The 21,571-nt window shown below is 40.8% G+C and overlaps 1 protein-coding gene across 9 annotated transcripts in view; it reads left to right on the top strand.

The window, feature by feature from the left end:
* The window catches only part of carmil3 (capping protein regulator and myosin 1 linker 3), a 128,754-nt gene that overhangs the window by 96,385 nt on the left and 10,798 nt on the right, over window positions 1–21,571 (top strand). For 8 of the 9 annotated variants that reach the window (XM_044133283.1, XM_044133284.1, XM_044133280.1 and 5 more), the window contains 14 exons: window positions 2,183–2,279; window positions 2,419–2,473; window positions 4,186–4,358; window positions 5,195–5,263; window positions 5,687–5,780; window positions 7,399–7,497; window positions 7,569–7,688; window positions 11,117–11,230; window positions 11,660–11,835; window positions 11,930–12,023; window positions 14,097–14,222; window positions 15,141–15,207; window positions 15,366–15,553; window positions 17,661–17,740. In XM_044133283.1, coding sequence (XP_043989218.1) covers window positions 2,183–2,279; window positions 2,419–2,473; window positions 4,186–4,358; window positions 5,195–5,263; window positions 5,687–5,780; window positions 7,399–7,497; window positions 7,569–7,688; window positions 11,117–11,230; window positions 11,660–11,835; window positions 11,930–12,023; window positions 14,097–14,222; window positions 15,141–15,207; window positions 15,366–15,553; window positions 17,661–17,740 — 1,552 coding nt within the window. The remainder of the gene's footprint in view (window positions 1–2,182; window positions 2,280–2,418; window positions 2,474–4,185; window positions 4,359–5,194; window positions 5,264–5,686; window positions 5,781–7,398; window positions 7,498–7,568; window positions 7,689–11,116; window positions 11,231–11,659; window positions 11,836–11,929; window positions 12,024–14,096; window positions 14,223–15,140; window positions 15,208–15,365; window positions 15,554–17,660; window positions 17,741–21,571) is intronic. The other variant, XM_044133279.1, reaches the window with a different exon arrangement.

Genomic DNA, 21,571 nt, shown 5'->3' with positions numbered 1-21,571 from the left:
TTCTTCCTGATTTAATGCCTTGAAATTGGGCCTCTGTCTCTTAAAGGACCTTTTGCTCTCTTTGACGCTCACCTCAACATCATCCTTCTAATGTTAATAACCTTTTAAAAACGTTTTTACCAGCGTTGCACCGAGAAGTAACTTGCTTAATGAGCTCTGGAGACGAGCCGTTCCACCAGGTGTTTGCTAATTGCGGCTGGCTAGTCTGAAGGAGCTGAGTGGAGGAGTCGCGGGGGAGGGCGGAAGCTTGGAGACCTCAGCTATGTCTTGAAGGTGGCGCTCTGTTTGCACATCTGACAGGTTGCCACGAGAGATTAAAGAATTTCTCACACATGCATGAATGAATGAAAATAATGGCATTTTTGAATAGTCATTATTTCCTAGAAATCAGTTTTTACGATTTTGTTTTTGTTGAATATTTTTGTCAAAAAATCCAAACTGTGTTGCTCCTGATTGATTCGTAAAATCATGAATAATAGTAAAACATCTGAAGGGGTGACTATTTTCGTCCCACTTCTCTTCAACTATGTGCTGCTTTCTTTTCGTCTCTCAGACTAAATCTTAACAGAATACTGTAATATTTGTGAGTCGTGCAGGGTGGTGTCGGGTGTGTGTAACAGGAATACCACAAGTCTCCAGTTTTTCAGTGCACTTTGATTTTTCTACATTTTATCCTCGTAATGCAAAGCGGGTTTCCAAGTATTTCATGTCCAGAAAACTAGAATTTCATGAAACTCCAAAGAACTCCCATTCACCTTGAAGCTACCACATGCTGAGACCAGACTAGATTCTTTGATGTTTCAAAAGTTACAGCAAATACGTTTAACTTCTTCTGCAAACCTTTTACAACAAAGCTAATATGACGAGTGCCTACATAAATCCTTGAGTTTTTTTTTGTAGAATCAGTAACATTAAACTACTCAATAAACTGTGGACAAAATAAGTTTTGCCCTTTTTCCCGCGTAATCATCTGGGCTGTTTTCTGCATTCATATATATATATATATATATATATATATATATATATATATATATATATATATATATATATATATATATATATATATATAATTTTTTTTGCTCTCTGAATGAATCTTTTTCAGTCTTGGATGCAGTCAGATTTTACCATGGTTACCGCTTTATCTTTTTCTCCCTCATTTTACAAAAAAGGCTGAGTAGGTGAGTGTGTTGGCGTGCAGTCGGGAATATTTTGGAATTTCTGCGGATTGTCTCTCTCTTCCAAAACGAGACATTTTCACGATGAAGAAAAAACTGGCCCTCTGAGCCGTTCACACTTATTAAAAACAAACGAGTCACCGCTGTCACTCATACAACACCTACTGCGATTTGAGGGAGTATTTCCCCGTTTTTCTATGTTTTTTAATTTACTGGTCACACTCAAACAACTCAGATCGCTAACAATTTTTAAATGTCTGACTGAGACAACTTGAGTAAATATCAAAAGCAGTTTTCAAATTATTATATTTATTAAGAACTCTTTATGAATGAAAGATAAGTAATTGCCCACTAAACATAATTACTGCTCCTTTCACACTTGATGGAGTGAACGGTCATCAATAATTTGCAATAATGAGTGTTTTTGAGTTTTCTCCTGTGCATAGACAAAAAGCCAGCAGATCTCCGACTAAATAGCATCAGAGTAAAAAGTCTTGATTGATTAATTGATTGATTAACAAACCACCACATTTGACTGCAAGCATGATGATGTGTTTTGGAAATACTGTTAGCACTCAAGGTGTTTTTGATGATGGCAAATTTCATAACATGATTTGTCTATTTGTGTATATATATATATATATATATATATATATATATATATATATATATATATATATATATATATATATATATATACATATATAACTCTGGTTATATTTGTTTAACAGTAAAACAAAAAATGTCCGTCCTTATTTACGGCCCTGTAGCTCGTGGCGAAACTCACTTTTATTCTCTGAAATAACAGTGTTTGTTTTTTTTAGTTATTTTTAGTTCCTTTCCTGTACTAAAGCGCTTAAAGTTGAACACCTGTTCTCATGCTTTATTGGCATTGCATGGCGGTGATTAAAGATCTTCTCTGAAGCAGGGTCTCAGAACCACTCCACAGAGCTTAGTCCAGCTGGCTTTTTAACTCGATGCTCTCCTCTGTTTTGCGTCTGGTTCAGGTTTGGATGCCGACTTGTTGGCCGTCATCCCGGCGTTCTCCCGGCACCCCTCCCTCAAATACCTGATGTTGGGGAAAAACTTCAACATCAAGGGCAGGTACGTACCTCTGCGGCGGCGGCGGAAGCAGCAGCAGCGCAGATGGTGGTGAAGTTGATGCAGATGATGAATGTTTTTTTGGTTTTTTTTCTTTTTTCTTTCCCCATCCCTCCCTCCCTCCCCGTTTGTGCCTCCTCAGGGTGCTGGATGAAATCCTGCAGAAACTAGTTCATTTGGTTCAAGAAGAAGAGTGTGTGAGTTCGATTATGTAACATATTGTACACATGCACGCATGCAGATATTCTCTGTGGTATTATGCACAGATGCACGCCTACACATGCCTCACAAATTTGTCGCCACACGCGCATTTCGCACGCCCAGAGACACACACTTGTCATCCAGCTGAATCCTTGTCCTCGTTTATGCCTGTTTAAGCTCAATCCGCTCAATCCTCCACCTGCCACACACACAAGGTGCAAACATCCTCGCAAGTCATGTTGTCTGCGGGCCTGATGAATGGTTCATTTGGTCTCAGTCTATCCGGGAGACTCCAGAGGCTCTCTGTTTTTCTCAGCTCGGCAAATCCAGCATGACAACTCGCTCTCTCAATTATTTACCGCTGCTGATGGCGGTGGCTCACAACAGCGCTCTTTCGCACAGTGAAAATGAAAGCGTGTGCCCATGAACTCTAATGCCATTCAGTGTAAATGAGCACGTTTAAAGGGATTGCGTGGATGAACTAGCTTGTCGCATGGCAGCCTGTCCTTTTTACACGCCGAGGCGATAACGGCGCAAACTTTAAAAGCGTCAAATGTCGAGTCTTAGAGTGGATCCGCGTCAGTCGTGTTTTAATCAAGCTCTAATTCGGTCCGTTTTGGGAGGCACGGATGCAAAAGCGAACTCTGGTCCGCCCAAAAACCTTAGTCTCTTCTGTGGCTTGAATACACGCATGAATGCCAAGCGGATCGACGACTGCTCCATAAGTAGGAAGCGTACTACGGCGCAAGGCATTCTGGGAAAATACAAGCAAAACAGACGTGAGTCTTGTGCTAGCAGGAGAAATGACTCGTGGTCTTTTATCAGCGAAATCCTACAACCTCTGAAATCTGATGCGGTTTTGTCTTTGAAGATTTTTGTGTTGTTGACTTCAGTGGTTCTTGGTGTTACTCCACCACAGACAAAGGGAAAAGGGGGAAATAGGTTTTTTAAAAGGTTTGATTTGTTTGACATAGTGCAGAGTGAAAACTATCCAGCTGAAAATGTAACAAATGTTACAGTTTTGGTCCACAGTCAAACCCAATAATGTTTACTGGACTATCAAGTGTAGTAACTCTTTATCTTGTTTTAATAATGAAGTATGAGAACAAGAAATTTGGCATAAAACATAAAGATGAGAATAGGAACTGCTAATGAAGAGATAGCATTTAACAAGTTTATAAACTGCATTCTTCACTTTATGGAAAAATGGAAGCTGAAAAAATAGAACTGAACTGAACTCAAGACTAGGAGATGAGGGGCATCATTTCATGTGTCTTCCACTCAATTTTATCTCGCTGAAAAATGTGGATCTCAGTTGCTAGCATGCTAACACATGGTGGTGCAGGATCATGCTAGGGGACAAATTTTCCCTCAGTGGCACAAAGGTTTCTGTCAAGTTATTAAAAGATGTAAATATTAATTAATTTAGACCTAAAGCCAGAATCTGCTGAAGGATTTTGTTCCTGTTTAGTTTGGGATTTCCTGCCTATTTAGGGGTCAGTATTCACAGAAATGCCTATTCAGATTTTTTTTGTGTGTTTTTTTCCATAGAGGATATCGAAATATTTGAAAAAAAAAAAAAAACACAGATTGGGAACTTGAAATACCTGGGTGCAATGCTACTTGACACACATCGGCTAGCCTTCGCAAAGCAGCCAATCCAGCAGCACCATTCACCTCCCATTTGTTCCCCCATTGAATCTGGCAGGCCCTGCAGTCCCTCTCGCTGGCCGACTCGAGGCTTCGCCACCGGGGAACAGTGCTGGTCAACGCCCTGGGCTCCAACGCCTGCCTCCGGAAGGTGGACCTGAGCGGCAACCTGCTGGAGGACTCCGGGGCCAAGATGCTGAGCAAGGCTCTGCAGATCAATACGACACTCAGGTGTGCACTTGATCCAATATCTATATTTTATTCTATATTCTAAAGGGGTTTTCCGTGCAGAACTAAGCAAACAAACTTACAGAAGTTAGTCGAGACGGATGAAAGGGTATGAATAAATAGAAAAATGAAACATGCGGAGACAGGAGAGTTGCTTAGAGGCAGAGATTCAGAGGAAAGGCTCACCGTGCTGGGGGGCGAAAAAGTAACTGAGCACTCCGGGGAATTCAGCGATGAATCATCATAAGAAAATAAAAGTCCTTCAGGCATCCTGTGTGTTATAACACTCATGAGTGAGAGAAATGATGCTGAGGAGCTCTTTAGGTGCCGGGAAATACAGGTATAAAAAGAAATAATGGGAGCTTGAGAAAATGAGGACAAAATCCACATTGGGGGAGTGGATGATTGAATGGTTGGAAATGGGGATGAAAGAAAGAAGGAAAGAAAGAAAGATATGGAAGGAATGGAAATGGAAGACCACCTGGAGAGAGTGAGAGATTTGGGTTTTGTTGATTTGAATTTCTAGGGCAAAGCGTGTTGGGGTGGAGACAGGGAGACGGATTAAAAGGGAACATGGACAAGAACTGGTATAAAAAGGTTGGACAGATGCTGGAGGGAAGTGAAATATTTCACAGGGGCTCATTAAACAGCTGGATGCTGTTCTTGCATCCTGTATTCCCTCAATGCAGGAAAAGAGGGATCCAATCATCCTACAGCCCCAATTACTGTCACTGTCTTACAGCAGGAAGGTGTGAAAGGCAGCCGAGTTTCTTCCTCCTGATTTCTGAGCCTGTCCCTTTCTATTTCCTGTCTGTCCGATTCTCGCCCCCACCCTGCAGGAGCGTGACGTGGGATCGCAACAACACCACGGGAGTCGGCTTCCAAGACGTGGCGAGAGCGCTGGAGCAGTAAGCCCAACGTCACGTATACCAGCCATTTTTTCTTTTTTTTTTGTCCTTTTGAAGACAAGGGGCTCCCTCATAAAACAGATCCCTCACAGACACATGTGAAAGGCAGATAACCATCCTTCTGAAGTGTTTACTGTTTCACAGCATTTCATCAGTCTTCTGACTGGTGTGCCTGTCAGATCTGTGGAAGTGCAAAAGTTTCTAAACTTGTCTGTGCACAAAGGCATGTGGGTTTTTTTTCCTTCTTTTTGTTGTTTTGTTTTTTCGTTTTGTTTTTTTCGTCTTTGGGAACCGGCTACGTCTGTAAGAGAGGAGCTGTGGGCATTGTTTGTTTGTTCTGGTTAGCATCAAGATGGTTTTCTTTTCATCCATGCAAGAGTGACTTTTCTTTCTCTGTCTCTCCCTTCTCTCTCCATCGCTTAGCAACTTCACGCTGCAGTACATGCCCCTCCCCCTCTGTGACATCGCTCAGGCGTACCGCGGCGCCCCGGAAAAGACCGAACAAGCCTTGGCCAAGGTTAGAAGTGCTAACACGTTGTTCACTTACTTCACAGTGAAGTAAGTGAACGTGAACAAAATATAAACGGTATAAACGGTCAACAGCAACAATAATTTAAATCTCCATTAAGAATCAATCTGGATTAATCTGAAGAAAGATTCTTGCAGAGGATAATCTGATCCACAGTTAACGTACTTATCTTTTTAATGCTGCCATTTCGATTGTGGTGCCTCTTGAACTCTGTGTATTTTATTGGGATTTAATGTGTCAGACTGACATAAAAGGGTGGATATCTGTGATGTGGAAGTGAAATAATATATGGATTGAATGTATATTTTTAAAAATAATTTAAAGAATGCAGTGTCCACTTGTATTCATCTCTTTTCAGTCAATAATGTGTATTGCTACATGTACAGCAGCTAGTTTTATTGGAGGTAGGGTTCTAGAAATGAAAATTTCTGCCATTAATTAATTTTTAAAAAGTATAGAGCGTGTATCATTTAGAATAAAACAGAAATAGCCTTTAGTGTTGTACAGTGGGGAGATTCTAGTGTTACAGCAGCCTCAAGACATATTCATATTTTCAAAATAACACTACTTTGTCACTCTGCTACATAGAATCTGAACAAAATACATTTGAGTTTGTCACAAAATCATTCATCCAAATTATGTATACCAATAATATGTTTGCCCTATTGGATGTTTTTGCCATCAACTTCCCCGCTGATGTACCGTAAATCACTTTAACCTTTGATCCATGTGCCACACATAATTCTGTACTAAAAACATGCATTTAAAGAACATGGAATGATTTATAAATACAATAAATCTGTGGCTGTAATCTGAGAAAAGTGATTCCGTAATTGCAAGCATTGTTACTGTCGCATATTCAGCAAAAGGATCCCGGCGACGTGCTTCCTGACATCCTGCAGGCCTAGTGAGAAATCATTTTTGCAGAGCAGTGTACTTTGTACAATGAAACCACATCAGAGTCATACATTTTTTATCAGTAAGGTCCAATTTATTCTAAATTTATTCTGCACTTGGATGGAACCTGTGAATGTGCGACGACAGAGGGAGGCGTGTGATAGCAGCTGATCTGCCAGGATCCGACCCTGAATGAGAATTGTTGGGGTTCATGTTGCCTCTGTTGGTATCAGTGCCATCTACAGGCTTCGCTGCTCTCTGGGCTTGTAAATCGCAGTCTGTTTACATCCCATGTCAAGCTCTGTGTAGCCCGAAAAACCAAAAAATAAGCAGCATATCTGCGCCGGAATGCAATTTTAGCGCAATATCTGTCTGCTCTTGTCATACCGGATCACCTTTGCTGTTGTAACAGCACTCTGGTTAATTCATTTTAAAAAAATGAATAAATAAATTTGTGTTTTTCTTTTCCCTCCCCAACTCTGTCTGAACATCATAATTCCCTGCGTAATGTTCTATCTTGCAAAATCTGATGATCCAGCGTTTGTTTCCCATCTGCTGAGTCAGGAAAACAAATCAAAGTCACTCCTTTCTATTGAAAGGGATCTAAATCCTGTTTCCCCATTACCATGCAAATGAACTTGTCTTCTGCCTCATGCTCAAACCTGTGTTTTTTGTTTGTTTTTGTTTTGTTTTTTTCTGTGGGCGCCAGATCCAGCGCGCACTTCTCAGGAACAACCAGACTCAGCGCTTCTCTCAGAAGCAGGCGCTCAGGCTGCACCAGGGTCTCGTCACCAGCACTGCTGAACAGGTCTGTGTCTACAAAATATGTCGTGTGTGAAATATTTGGGTTGGACATTGATTTTAATTGACGTATTTTAGGTGATGGAGCGTCTTTGCGTGAGGGTGCAGCAGCAGCTTTGTGTACTGAAGTCCTGCGAGGACGGAGACGAGGTCCAGACTGCCAGACAAATCCTCAAAGAGGCCAGAAACTCAAGAGCTGTGAGTGAGCTCTGTGTTGGCGTGTGTGTGTGTGTGTGTGTGTGTGGGCGTGTGTGGGCGTGTGTGTGCGTGTGAGAAAAGCTCAGACTTTGGCTAACTGGGCATACTGTTGCAAATGGGAGTTAACGGAATTATTTGCCACTGGATTTTGATTTTTTGACACACTTCAGTGCGCGACTGTCAAAGTTTAGGACTTTGACTTTGACAGTCGTCTATCCTTGCAATCTGACAAAATCAAGAATATTTATGCAAGTCATTGTAACTGGTGCAGTTTTAGGTGCTACAGTAAATGAAAAGGAACCCGGCAGTGTGCAAACAGCAAAGTATTTCTGTAGTCTAAATAAAAGGTTGGAATTGTCCTACAGACGGACAAAATGAAAACTCCAGGCATATAAAATAACAAAGTTCTATTTCTATACAGGGGATTTTGTACAAAATCAACTTTCTTAAAGTTATTTCATCATAAAAAAACATACCTCAGGTGTTGCTTTGACTCATCCATGCATGTCTGAGAAATCCTTGAATCTCCCATGGCAACCACCGTGGGTGTGCCTCAACGCTTGCTCAGACAGTTTGCTGCACAGTAGCCCAAAACTCCGCCTTAGAGCTTCAGTCTCCAACCGAGCTCCTCCAGACTAGCGGCAGCAATTAGCAAACACCTGGTGGAACTGGGAATCTGCTGAGCTCCTAAGAACAGTTGTAAACGGCACCAATGGACAGCTTGGGAAAGCGTCGTTGTGATGACATGCTTAGCAGGAAGAGACAGAGGCCAATTTCAAGGCGGCAAACACAAAGTCATATCTTTGTTATGTATGATATATATAGTATTTTTACAACAACTAAAGGTAAATTATTTACTTGATTGTGCTATAAAATGACACCATATACCTGGGAAATACATAACAAATTAAGCATGATTAGAAACTTTTGAAGAAGTTTTGGCGCGTCTGGCATGTCACCTGTCTGCACACTGATTCTACCAGCTGACTGGAAATCCTGTGCGTTGGCTTCTACAGATGTGAAACATTTCCTCACACAACGAAGGAATTGCATCAAACTCAAAAGCTGTACATGAAAAATACAAACTTTAAAAGTGTTCTTCAGAGCTTTTGTTTTAAGAATGTCCTCTCTGTTTCGCTCCGGATGCACTAACCCCACTGGTCTGGTACACTCACACATGAATGCAGGATTTGGGATGGATCGTTCCGATAAGAAGCGAGGTATGATCAATGGTGCTTAATTAGTCATGGCCAATTATGTTATTGAGTCTGTAATGAAAAGTCCATACAGGGTAATTTTGAAGAATTTGCCTCAGCGAGCTTTGGATTTCCTCTGTAATGAATCGCCAATAGTTTAATATTCAGGTAATTAGCTAAATAAGCCGTCAGATCAGAAGTTAGTGTAAGGACAGAACTTATAAAAGCTCAAACAGCAGGAAGGTAACGCTGGGATGCTCTTTATTTCTGATTAGATGTAAATGAAATCAGCACCAACTACAGACAAATGGGTATTATTATGCATTAGTAAATGCTGCTTGAACTGCGCTTGGCAGAAGATGAAAGCAAATGAGTCGACTATAGTTGAACCGGTTAAGTGTTTTTGCCCCAAATATCAGTGCACCAAACCACTGCCCCAGACTGGGGTGGAACAGAGCATTTGGAGTGGAGCATGTTCCCACGAAAAGAAAAAAAAAAAGTACATACTGCTGCCAGTGATTGTTAGTAAACCAGACCTGCGAGTTACAGATTGGTTTGCTATGACACAACAAGAAGAAGGAGAAGAAGAAGAAGGAGAGTTCACGTGTTTCCTGTTGAGGCTCATAACCAGGATGTTTACTGTACCAACATTTCAAACTGGAGAAATAGTTTTAAATCAGCAGGTTCCAAAAAGAATACTTTGAAAAATCAGATAACAGTACAGGAGGTTTTTTTATTTATTTAGTGTTTCTGTGTTGCAAACCAGGAGTTTTGTTGAAAACAGCTTAAAGCGTTGATTCCGATGTACAGACCAAAAGGCTCTTTCTGGAGCTTCAGAGCTTCCTGTCAGAGGTGAAAACAAACACAGATGCGTTCTTTTGTTTCAGCTTAAAGCAAGTAAGAGAAGAAAAAGCAAACATATCGTCAGTGGACTAATTATCCAGCCTTCCTGCACTGCTGCCATTAGTGTGTGGTGTCAGCATGTTTTGGTGTGTTCAGGAGCGACCCTGTTCATTTTCTTGAGTCATTTTTTTTCCATCTTATTTTCTCGGATCACTTACGGCTGATTGGGTCGGCTGCCCCAGGTTCCAGCTAATTACTGGTTAGCTTCGTCAGCTTCAGACTGGTTCTTTAAAAAAAAAAAAAAAGAAAGAAGAACAATAACGATACTTAAACAAAAAGGATCTAAATAGCACAATTTGTTGCAGTGAAATATCCAGGATAGAATTATTAAAGCCAACAACTAGAGCTGAAACGCTTCCATCGCTTGTCAGTCTACACTTCCCTCTCATAGACTCGAATTTATACACACAGGGTCAAATGGAAGGGACTTTCAAAGGTTTCATAATGCTCTACTTTGATCTGCTTCATCAGCAGTTTTAGGGTGTTTTTCAGATCATTGTATTTCCAAACTGCTACCCACAGACAAAATAAATTAGGTCAAAATGAGATTAGATTTTCAGTTATTTGGCCACAACGTTAGGAGGAGGTAGGTAAGACTTTCAGACGTAAGAAACGTGGAGAAACTGTCAAAGAAAGGTGGTGGTAGTATCATTCTGTGGGAATATTTCACTCTCAGGCGCGTTATGCAGGCTGGTTGCATCCTTCCACCCTGAAAAATGACTTTAAACAGCCAAACTGACTAAAACACAGTCTGCTCAGCGTTTTGTCATTTATTTCTTTCATATAATTCAGATTATATATCCCACATCATTACTGACTTTGATATTGCTGCTGTCTGGGCATAAAGGTTATGCCTTCAGCCTGTACTAAAGAGAATAATGTTCAAAATTAGTTTGCATCAAATGCAATTTGGAATGGACTATGACAGTTATGTCTCCTTTTCAAACCGCTGATTTATTCAATCAATCAAATTTCATTTGTATAGCACATTTCAGCTACATCATAAAAATACAAAGTCATACAACACACAGTCAACATTTGAAACATTACAATCTGTCAGGTGCCATCATTCCACATCAGATTGTTGATTAATGTTTCACTGATTCCATTTCCAAAGCAACTCTAAACAGCCGGGTTTTAAGTCCAGATTCAAAGTGTTTCAGCTGTTTTTCAGTTTTCTGGACGTTTGTTCCAGATTTGTGGCGCATAGAAGCTGAATGCTGCTTCTCCACATTTGGTTCTGGTTCTGGGGATGCAGAAGGTCGATGCACCAACAGCAGACTTAATCAGTTTAATTTAGTGAACGCCGGGTGTTTGTGTCTCCGTCAGCTGTACCCGTCCCTGTGCGAGCTGGCCCACGTCCTGTCGGTGGACGGCCCCGTCAAACAGCGGCTGGACTCGCTGGCTGGAGAGCTGGCCAAGGCCGCAGACAAAGAGCTGCAGGTAAATCACCACTTCATCTCCGTTTACGCGATTGTTGCTTAAATAGGAGTGAACTGGCTGCATTTAGATTGCCTGTTGATGCTGCGTCCTGACTTCGAAAGATTTGTTGCATTTTAAATCCACAGGGAAAAACGAAACAACAAACTTCCTAACGTTTCCTGTGAAAATCATTTACAAAGGGAAACGGAAATGCGGATGTCTCGAGAATCTAAAATACTTTGCAAAGTTTAATTACTTTGCTTGTTGGGATTTTTCTGCCGTTTGCGTCCAACAGATGAGGCGAACATCTGCGCGAACAAAACATACGATTCAGTAGCTTAATGACACCTTGAACAGCTGCGTTGCACAGGCAGCCATGAATAAATTTAGATGAACCAACGGTAACTTTTCGAGCAATCTGTAGTTCTCGTGGCATTGTGGCTTGTCCAGGTGGTGGTGGACTCCATGGTGTCTCTGTGCCGAGAGTTGTGTCCCATGTCCTGCTCGGCCGCCGAGAGACTCAGCCCGCCTCTCTCCGCCATCTCCGAGCAAGTCTCCATCCCTTGCTCGGCCATCCGCAGCGCTCTGATGGAGAGAGCAGCCGAAGACATCAACCAGGCTCTGGAGTAAGAAACGCCGCAGATTCAAAGCTTCCAATCACGCGGGACTCGTGATTGGAAGTCCAACATGCTGATTGAACGCTCATTTCTTCTCGTGCAGGGAGGTGAAGCTGTCCGTGGTCTCCTATCTGACAAACTCTATCGTTGATCAGATCCTGCAGGAGCTCTACACCACCCATAAAACCCTGGTACTGGTAATATCGCTTTAATGCATGACTTCTTTTTAGATGGTAGAAAACGCGTGTTTGTTGTAGTTTATAGCTTTCTGTTTTATTTTATTTTTCAAAGAACTAAGCGTAGTGCTTAAATGGTAACCGCTACAATATTTTTACTGTTTTGGAGGGGAAAAAAGTGTCCACTTTTGTAAAAAGTAAAGACTTTGGTAAGTTCCTGATTTGCGGTATTGGGAGGTGTCTTGATTTGTCCACACCAAGAAGGTATCAGCATTCAAGTTCCTGTCAACAAATCCAAGGAGAATTGAGACCATTTATTTTTTTTTTTTAAACGTGAAGTCCATCGTGGTACGGTTAGAAGTTATTCACAAGCGGAAAAACCTTAAAATCTTTCTTAAAGTATGAAAATGAGTTGACAGATTACAAAAACCGCGAATGTCGCATCAAATACCGTACAGGTATCAGTTAGGATGTAAAATATAAAATTTTAGAACCATGCAGTGAGAAAAAAAGACTCAGCAAGTAAATATGTAAGAATGACTTAGACGAATTTCCAGAAAAGAATATTTCTCTCTTAAAAAGAAGATGGCAGCATGACTTAGTTTTGTAAATCTTCATCTAAGAGAACCAGCATTACTTTGAGATGACACCAAAATAGAGATGTTTGTTTATAATCCAATCTACATGTGTAGGAAGCAGCAAAACATGTGACTGCCAAACACGAGGGTGGAGGTTTCATAATGTGGGCTTGTTCCACATTATGAAACCTCCTGCAGTTTGCAGGATCAAATTGACAATTAACTGAACTATACCAACGTATTCTAGGCCCAAATGTGAAGTTATATCTGTTTAAAGATAGCCTCACACAAGGGAGAGTTGTGCAGACTTTAATGAACTATATTATGTTATTGTTGTTTTACACAAATATGAGGGTTGAAAAAATTAAAACATCCAAATTTTTCAATATTATTTCTAGAAATTTTGCTGCTACATGTTTTTCTACAAGCTATCAAGTTACGATGTCTGCATTTTTTCCCCAGCACTATATGGACAAGAAGGTAAAAAAAAATTTTTTTAAGTGCATTCGATGCTGTTGACTTGAATTTGTCCAGAGCTGTTCGGCGATTTCTTTCCCTGGCTGGTTTTGTCTGTGAAACAAAGGACCACTGTATGTTACCTCCTCATAACTGTGCTGCAGGAACATAATGAGTGAAATGACTCAGCCCGCCTGAGTCATGCTAACGTATTTCATCTTGAAAACTGGGCAGATATTGTTTCAGTTTTATTAAACCTTAGGGTATTCTTTAATCAAAACTTGAGTAAGACTGTAAATAACAGTTCTTCATTGGCCTGTTTTTTAACACCTTTATGCAACCTAAAGAAAATATTGAAAAGCGACTTTTCCTCTCATCTCGGTGATGCAGATTGTGCCGCTTAAAGTCAAAGCTCAACAGGATGGAAATGAAAACTTTATAGCGACCCTGTGCAGATGGAAATGTAAAGTGAATCAAAACCAGCATCAGAAATCTTATTTTGAGGGAATTGAAACCTGTAACATCTGGAGTTAGGTCAAAGTGGCTCCGGATTGATTTTAGTTTTTACCTCCATCACTAGAAATGTTTATGCTCTTGAGCAACACAGAAACCTGGTTTTGAGGTATTTAACTTTATGATCTGATGCTGTAGGATCCAATCTTTACATAACGTAATCTTTGAAATGAACTCGGTAGAAAAGTGGACCAGGAAAGGCTTCTAGCAGCGCCGCCGCCTGGCCAGCTCTGCTTTACATTATGTTCACTGTCTCCATTGTAATGTGTCATTCTCCTCGCTGTGTTTTGCTGCAGTGCCAGCCTGTCCTCTATCCTCCCTCGCTCTGCTTTGATGGTCAAGAAATGGAGTGTAATTCATGTTTGTCTCAGGGTTTCCAAACCGAATCCCCCTTTTGTTCTGTTTTTGAACCTGACACGCAGAGAGGACAGACCCACCTTTCCTAGGACACCACAATTAAGGACAGTAGTTTGATTGATGTGAGCACTTAAATGACGGTTTTGGGGTGTGTGTGTGTGTGTGTGTGTGTGTGTGTGTGTTGCGTCAGCTTCGACAGGTCTCTCAGGCGAAGCGCTGGGACGATGTCGGGACGGGTAGACGATCCGTCAGACATTCGAGACTTGTGGAATCGCTGGATTTCCCCGATGAGGACTTTGGAGTGAACCTCGGAATAGTAAGTGTTTGCTAAACGTGACGGTATGATGGGAAGTCTAAATGTTTATCGTCTTTCTGGCATGATATCGATGAAGATTTTAACATAGATGCCACAACCATACAAAAATTCCCTCTTTGGTTTAAATTAGGAGTGTCCCGATGCAACTTTTTAAAATTCCAATATGATACCCACATCGCAGCTTTGAGTGTTGGCCGATACCGATGTTGACCCGATACGATATCAGCATGAATCATACACGTCTGTTACGTATTTTATACCGTGGAATGTGGGTACCACTGGAAAATTATTTTTGATTTATAACAAGAAATTGTTCCCATGTGATACTCTTTATTTGGCTGATATCACACCGATTTCCAATATCGGTGGAAATGAAGTTTCCACCGATACTTGCATTTAAAATGAAGTTATTTCTCAGTGGTCCAATTCCATCACCACCTTCTGTATTTGAAACGTAATCAATTGCAAGTTCATTGACGGAATCTGACTTGTTGTTCTGTTTTTAATGTTGATTCTATGTTGCATTGTGTTTTTGTGTTTGATTTGATGTAAAGCACTTTGAAATGCCTTGCTGCTGAAATGTGCTATACAAATAAAGTTTGATTGATTGATTGATTTTTGTATGGAAAGCAAACACTTATTGCCTTGCAGTTATATTCCTTTACATTTTTATTACAAATTAAAACTTAAGTTAGAATTTATAGTGTGTTGAGCATTTGTAGTCAGGTGTCTTCCTAGCATCTCCAGCTTTGATGCATTATCCCACAGCATGATGCTCTCACCACTAAGCTTTAAGTGGATACTGTTTTATGTTTACACCACACCTCATGCTGTTCATGCGAGCCAGAAAGCTCAGGAATAATGCACATTTTTGCTATGCACTGTACTTATATCGGGTCTTCATCTTCCCTGGCAAAGGATACCATGGCGATCAAAAAGCGGAGCTCCAGAACCAGAAGGATCCGTCCCGTCTCCACCAGAACGAGTGAGTCTTCTGCCTCTGTTCCAGCTTGCTTTCGATGCCGCACTCAGCTGAGATCAAAGGAGACTGAAGCAGAAGCGGAGGAATATTTGAATAATGTGCTGCAGGTCAAACGCGACAGGATAGAGAAATCTCTGTCCCAATTAATTCCTGTCTCCCAGGTTTAGGTGACGAGCCCAGTCCCTCTCCCACTCCCTCCGCTCCTTCCCACGCGGCATCTCTCACTCACTCGGCATCTTGGGAGTGCCTTTCCACTCTCCCCACCAACGGCTCGCCTCTGCGTCACGTGACCCACGTCCGGCCACGCCCGCCGCGACGACACCGAGCCGCACACATTCCTCCTGAATCTGTGAGTAGACTCCACTCCCGTTAAACCTTTGCAGAATTTGTCATGTTACCACCACAAGCTGAAGGTGTCGTTTTTTTTGTTTTGTTTTTGTGTTCTTCTGATATACAAACACAAAGTAGTGGAGGGAAAATGGGTCATGGTTTCCAAAATTTAAGTCACTAAAAATATAAAAAGTGTGTAGAATTCTGATGAGAAAGAGATCCGTTCTGTGAATCTCCCTGAGGTTTGTTTGAGAACATTAGCAATCAGACAGCATCAGAGACAGAGAAACCCAGCAGACGGGTCAGGGATGAAGCTGTGAGGAAGACCTGGCTTATCGAAGAACTTGAACATCTCGCAGTGCGCCGTTCCGACCAGTCATCTCACATCTGCGGCCGGGGTGGGAGAATCGGACCATACGGCGAATATTAGTTGTGAACTCCATAAATTTGGCATTTGTGGAACAGTGGCGAGAAGAAAGCAAAGGGCGCCCATTCAGTGTCTATATATATTAGTATCCACCCTCCTTTGGATGCTTTACTCTTTCAATTGCTGTTGGAAAACAAACGATTTACAAATAAAAATGTTTCAGTGTCCAAGTGAAAACAGATTTCTCTAAGATAATGACATCTACCTGAAAATATGAAACATAAACAGGTGATTACATAAATATTCACCCCTTTTGTTTAATTAGGAGTGACTGACCTAATTAAACAGAGGTCCTTTCAGCTGGTGCCAGCAGAGCAGATCAAATGAGATCTATAAAGTCACCTGGTTGTGGACGGTGCATTCAGTGGTTAATCAGCCACTCCGAGCAAATAAGTATAAGTCAGGGGTTGGGTGCAACAAAACAAATCCTAAGTCTCTGAACATTGCCTGGATTTCAGAGGCTTGTAAAGTTAAAAGGTAAAATGAGTGCAGCAGAGCAATCTGCTTCCATCTGCAACAGAACTATGACTTCAGAGAATATTTATTTTGCAGCTAGAGAGCAAACCTGAAGCGTCCAACTAAAAGGTTTGAAGAGAAGAAGGTGGATGCTCAGAGGTGGCCTAGCCAAAGCCCAGTGCACAACTTGATAGAGCTTGAGTAGTTTTGCGAGGAAGGACGGAGTAAAATTGCAGCATCCAGATGTGCAAATCTGACTCCATGCTGGGGCTGCAGCCAAAGATGCATCTACTAAATAGTGACCTGAAGGGGGAGAATAGTAACACAATCACTGATTTTATGGGAATAATTTCATTTAATTCTCATTATTTTGTAGAAATTAGCTTTTTGTTTGTTAAAAAAGCCCAATTTTGTTGATTGATTTGCAAAAGCGACAAAAAGGCAATGACATCCAAAGGGGTGAATACTTTTTATGGGCACAGTAATAATTTCAACAGTTTTCTACAAGCCACATACCGGGAACCCAGCAATCATGTTGCTGTGGTTAAATTAGGCCAAAATGTAACTTTTTAGTCTACATTCACAACACTGTTTGAGTGCCCTCGCCACAGTAAAACATGGTGGTGGCAGCGTCATGCTGATTAAAGCATGTTTATGTTTATTGGGGATATTTTGGTAGAAATAAAGATGTTGACGTTTTCTAAAGGTTTGACGGACAGTTCCCTTAGTTTGTTTTCGAACTCACGTCGCAGCATAAAGGTGACAGCCATCCAACCGTAATCCCAACACATGCAACTTTGAGGGATTTTTTTTTTTTTTTCCTTCTCTCCTTTTCTACGTGTGAACTTTTGGTATTCATTTTGTGTTTGTTGCCAGAGGCACCTTCCAAAAATAAGTTCCTTTCAAAGTAGGAAGCTGCCACGCGTGTCTCTGTGACTCAAATGTTAATAGCGAACCGCCGTCTCCCCGGGAGACCGCGGGGCATCAACAAACTGAGCAGTTTGTTTGTTTAGTCTCTTTCAAAGCTCATTTCTAAATCGGTGCAAATTTATTTGGGGCGGCGTGTTAAAGGAGGTGTTTGACAGACGGACTTCTGCTGGCTTCGGATTCAGATCCGCCAGCCAGCCTTTTGAAACGATCGCACCTTTTTGTTATCCTTTCCGCTTCTTGTGGACTTGGCAGACTGATCGTTTGTTGTTCTCCTTCTTGTTATTTGTGTGGGTGTGTGTTTGTGTGTGTGCAGCATTGCTCTGAGAATGGAGGAGTCAGTATGCTGGAGGACGGACTCCCAGATTTCTACAGCAAGAGAGTTCTGCCTGACAGGTGGGGTCACACTTTGGATTTATTTTGATTTTGACCTGTTGCTTTATGACCTCTGACCTCTTAAAGAAGCCATTCAAGGCTTTCTCTTGAGTCACTTCTCAGTTAGGTTACCGAGGCACTAAACTAACTGAGAAATGTAATTTCCAAAGTGGCTAACTCATTTTCATGCTAGACTAACTCAAAATTATTTTTCTTTTAAATTAGCTACTCTCCTGCCAGCTGCTTTAGGGTTTCTAACAGTCTAAGTTGATAAAGTTAAAAGTATTTTTGCAGAAACTGTAAAAAAAAAAAAAGAAGAATTTTTTTGTTCCCTCACTGTTTCACATTGAATCAGATTACTACAGTTTATTTATGTCACCCCAGTCAATTCAATTCAATCACACCTTCAGTCCGACTGACGCTAGTTATCAAAACAGTACAGTACGCTTAATTAATTATTCGCCAAACAGGCTGGGACTGCCTCTGTATGCGCTCCTATATCACATGGACACAAAATCAATCAATTTGCAATAGAAAGAAGAATCATGTACTGCGCTGTGTGTGTGTAGCTTTTTAAGAACTTCTTGCAGGCTGGGTTTTCAGTTTTTATCCTGTAGGCGGCAAACATTTAGATATGAAATCAAAGCATACGAGACGTTTTTTTTTTTTTTTCCAGCTTTAGACATCAAGGCAACTAAAATAAAAAAAGAAAAATGATGGCATCATTTGTAACTCTTCAAGGGCAAAAGTACTGCAATATGTCTCTGAGATGTGCTGCTGAAATCACACTCTGTCAGGTTGTGGCGCTGAAGACGTCTTTCATAATAACAGGTATAACTAACATTAAAAAGCAGACGGCTGCCAATGGAAGAAAGCCGAGCAATCGTGAAGATGAAAAAATCAATCAGACCTTTTTATACAAACACTGAAGAAAAAAAGAAAAAGCAGAGCAACCGTTTTGGAATATCTGTCAAACTGTTCGACCGAGGAGCAAATTTAGCAGCTGACTGCATAGACATTGGGAGAGCTTTTAAGAAATCCCCTAAAACAACCGTCCGTGATATCATTGTCAACCTGCAGAGGGCAGGAGTGAGTCACAAGAACATTCCATGGGCAAAATTGTAGAGGATATACCAGAGGATGCAAAACATTATTAGCTAGAGCAATAGGGAAGCCAGTCAATAATTTGTCCAAAAACCTAAGAGAAAAACCTCTAAAAAAATATTAGAGAAATAGAAAACTTATCTGCTCATGCCTGCAAACATATAAGCTTACCTGTGAAATATCATGGTTTGAGCTTTGCGTGTCTCCTTCTGGAACAGGTTCAGGGATCTTTATAGAAGAAAAACAGTCTTGAAATGTTAAAGAAAATTGTTATTTGCCTGTGGAAAGAAAAATGCAACAAAACCAGCAGATGTTTCATTGTGGTGCAAGATAAGGACCCAACACACCCACTGCCAAAACAACAGCACGCTTGCTCTCTGCACTTAAACCCACAGAGAGTATTTATTTTAGCTCCTGAAGAGGAGAATTAATGAACAGAAATAAGCATCGAGTGAAAGAGGTTGTGCTGAAAGCATCACAGAACAACAAAGCCAATGTTTTTTTTGTTTTTTTTTGGGATGTCGGTGGGTCAGAGATTTGAAGCAGTTTTTGGAAGTAAAGAATTCCTTATAGAACAGGAAGAATCAATGGTATTAATAGTGATTGATTGATGGTTGAAATAATCTTCTACTGATTTAGGAGTCGGTTAATCGTTAACTTGAATATCCAGACTCTATGAAAGGACATTTGCTGAAAGAGCAAGACACTGCAGATGCAATCTTTGCTGCAAATGATCGCAAACACAGTGCTGTATTATTGTTTTTGTGCAGTGGTTAAATGAAAAATCTGGTAGTTAGATGCTGCCCTAATCTCATATGGACTCTCATCCATTTGTCTGTTCCAATATGTCGGCCCAACTTTAATAATGGCATCTTCTGAGCTATAGGTGACAGATTTAAATGTAAATTCATGAAAATCCAGACTAAAATGTTGATGTCTTTTATTGTAAAAACCCTCATCTTTGTGTATATAACTATTATTTTCAATTTTATATTGTTATTTTCTGTTCTGAAACTCCACAGTGGGAAATGTGCAACAAATCTTTACGTACTAAAATGTGACTTTGCCTCCATTTGTGGCAAAGTGACGCCACACCAGGGACTCGGCAGCTAGCTCCAGTTATTACACCGAAAGGTCGAGGTGTGGCACGCCGGATCAAAGAGACGCGCGGCCGCGGTTCAAACCATCAAGTCTGTGAATCCAGCCGTGGCCGCAAAACTTGCTGTTGATTCACTGCAAGCGTGCATTTCCAGCTAATCGATCAATACATCTAGGTGAAGGTCATTGCTTCAGGGGAGAATCAACAGATTCAGTTTTACAGCCTAGCTCTGCAGAGCATCTCTTAAGGATGGTCTTTTATGCTTTAAAAGAAAAGATTATTACTTCCCAAGTCAAAACGATAAAAGAGACGAGAGTTTTCAGATCTCTTTAGCTGGACACAAATATATGTTGCATGAGGAGAACGAGCTAACTCATTAGCTGTGTGTGTGTAGCAGATTTGCTAGCATGTCTTAAGATAGAAATCCAAACTTTTGAATTGATTTTCTCGCTAACAGAAAAAAAATTAACACTGAGATTTATCTTTTCTTTGTTTTTTTTTTTACAAACCACAGCTGTTGGTAACCCTGCTGCTTACACTTCACACTTAAAACTGGTGCTTAGACTTTTTCTAATATTGTCAAAGGCTAAAAGAATATACAGAGTTATCTTTAAAGTATGGATGGTCTCTTCTCGTCACCTCACCCCACAGTTTTTCTTTTGCTTTGTTTCTTTTCGAAAACTTTAGTTTATGGACTATGATTGCCATGGAAGAAGTCAATTTTGGATTTGGTGAAAAAGTTTGGTTTTGGATTATTCAGTTAGATTACACAATAACCATCCTATTTCAGCGTTTTGGTTTTTTTTAAGCAGAACCCGCTAGAATTTTGCCTAAAATCTCCTGGGATAGAAAAAGGCTAAGCGCGTCGTCTATCTTCAGCTGCTCTTAAAACGGGGCATGATGTTCTTTTCCACAGTTCCACATCTTCTGTTTTACATCAGACCTTACATGGAGTATTTTTCATCAGCAGAACAAAATCAATGTGGGTATCGCCACCATATTCCTAAACGATCCTGCTCCTCTAACGATCTGCTCAATAGTTGGTGAACAAACCACAAAACTATCTATTTCTAAGCCAGCAACTTTCATGAAATGACTGAGAAGGAAATTAGTGTCACAGTTCATCCCCGTTCCTCAGAGCTGGATGTCTTCACCAGACCTGGTCCTCTGCGTGTTTTAGATGTTTTTCGGCTCCATCACAGACGATTTAAATGATTAAATTAGTCCCTCAGCAGGGCGTCGAGATCGCTGGCGGCTGTTAAATGGTCCGTCACTTTAAATCAGACGCACTGGAGCAACAGCGGATCTGAAACACTGCAACTTGAGAACTTCCAGAAAAATGGTGGCCGCCTTAATCGCGGCTTGTAGACGGAAAGCTCCTCGCTCTGGCTCGTCCCGCTCCAGCAACAAATGTCTACGATTTGCAAGAATTGGGTCTTTATTATTTTTTTTTTAACCAAAATAATCAAATGTCAAATTTAGTCTGTTTGAGTTGATTTGAGTATTTACACATGGAAGCGTTTAGATCGGAGGCACAGGCGGCTTCATTTGTCTATTTCACTGAAAACGTTTCTACTTGTGAACCAGATCCAGTAATAATTCATTTGTGTGCAACATAATCCTTTTGTGAACTTGTCATTCAAAATCTG

This window comes from Gambusia affinis, linkage group LG12 (assembly GCF_019740435.1).
Source record: "Gambusia affinis linkage group LG12, SWU_Gaff_1.0, whole genome shotgun sequence".
Classification (NCBI taxonomy): domain Eukaryota; kingdom Metazoa; phylum Chordata; class Actinopteri; order Cyprinodontiformes; family Poeciliidae; genus Gambusia; species Gambusia affinis.
This window is presented reverse-complemented; position numbering and strand designations above follow the sequence as displayed.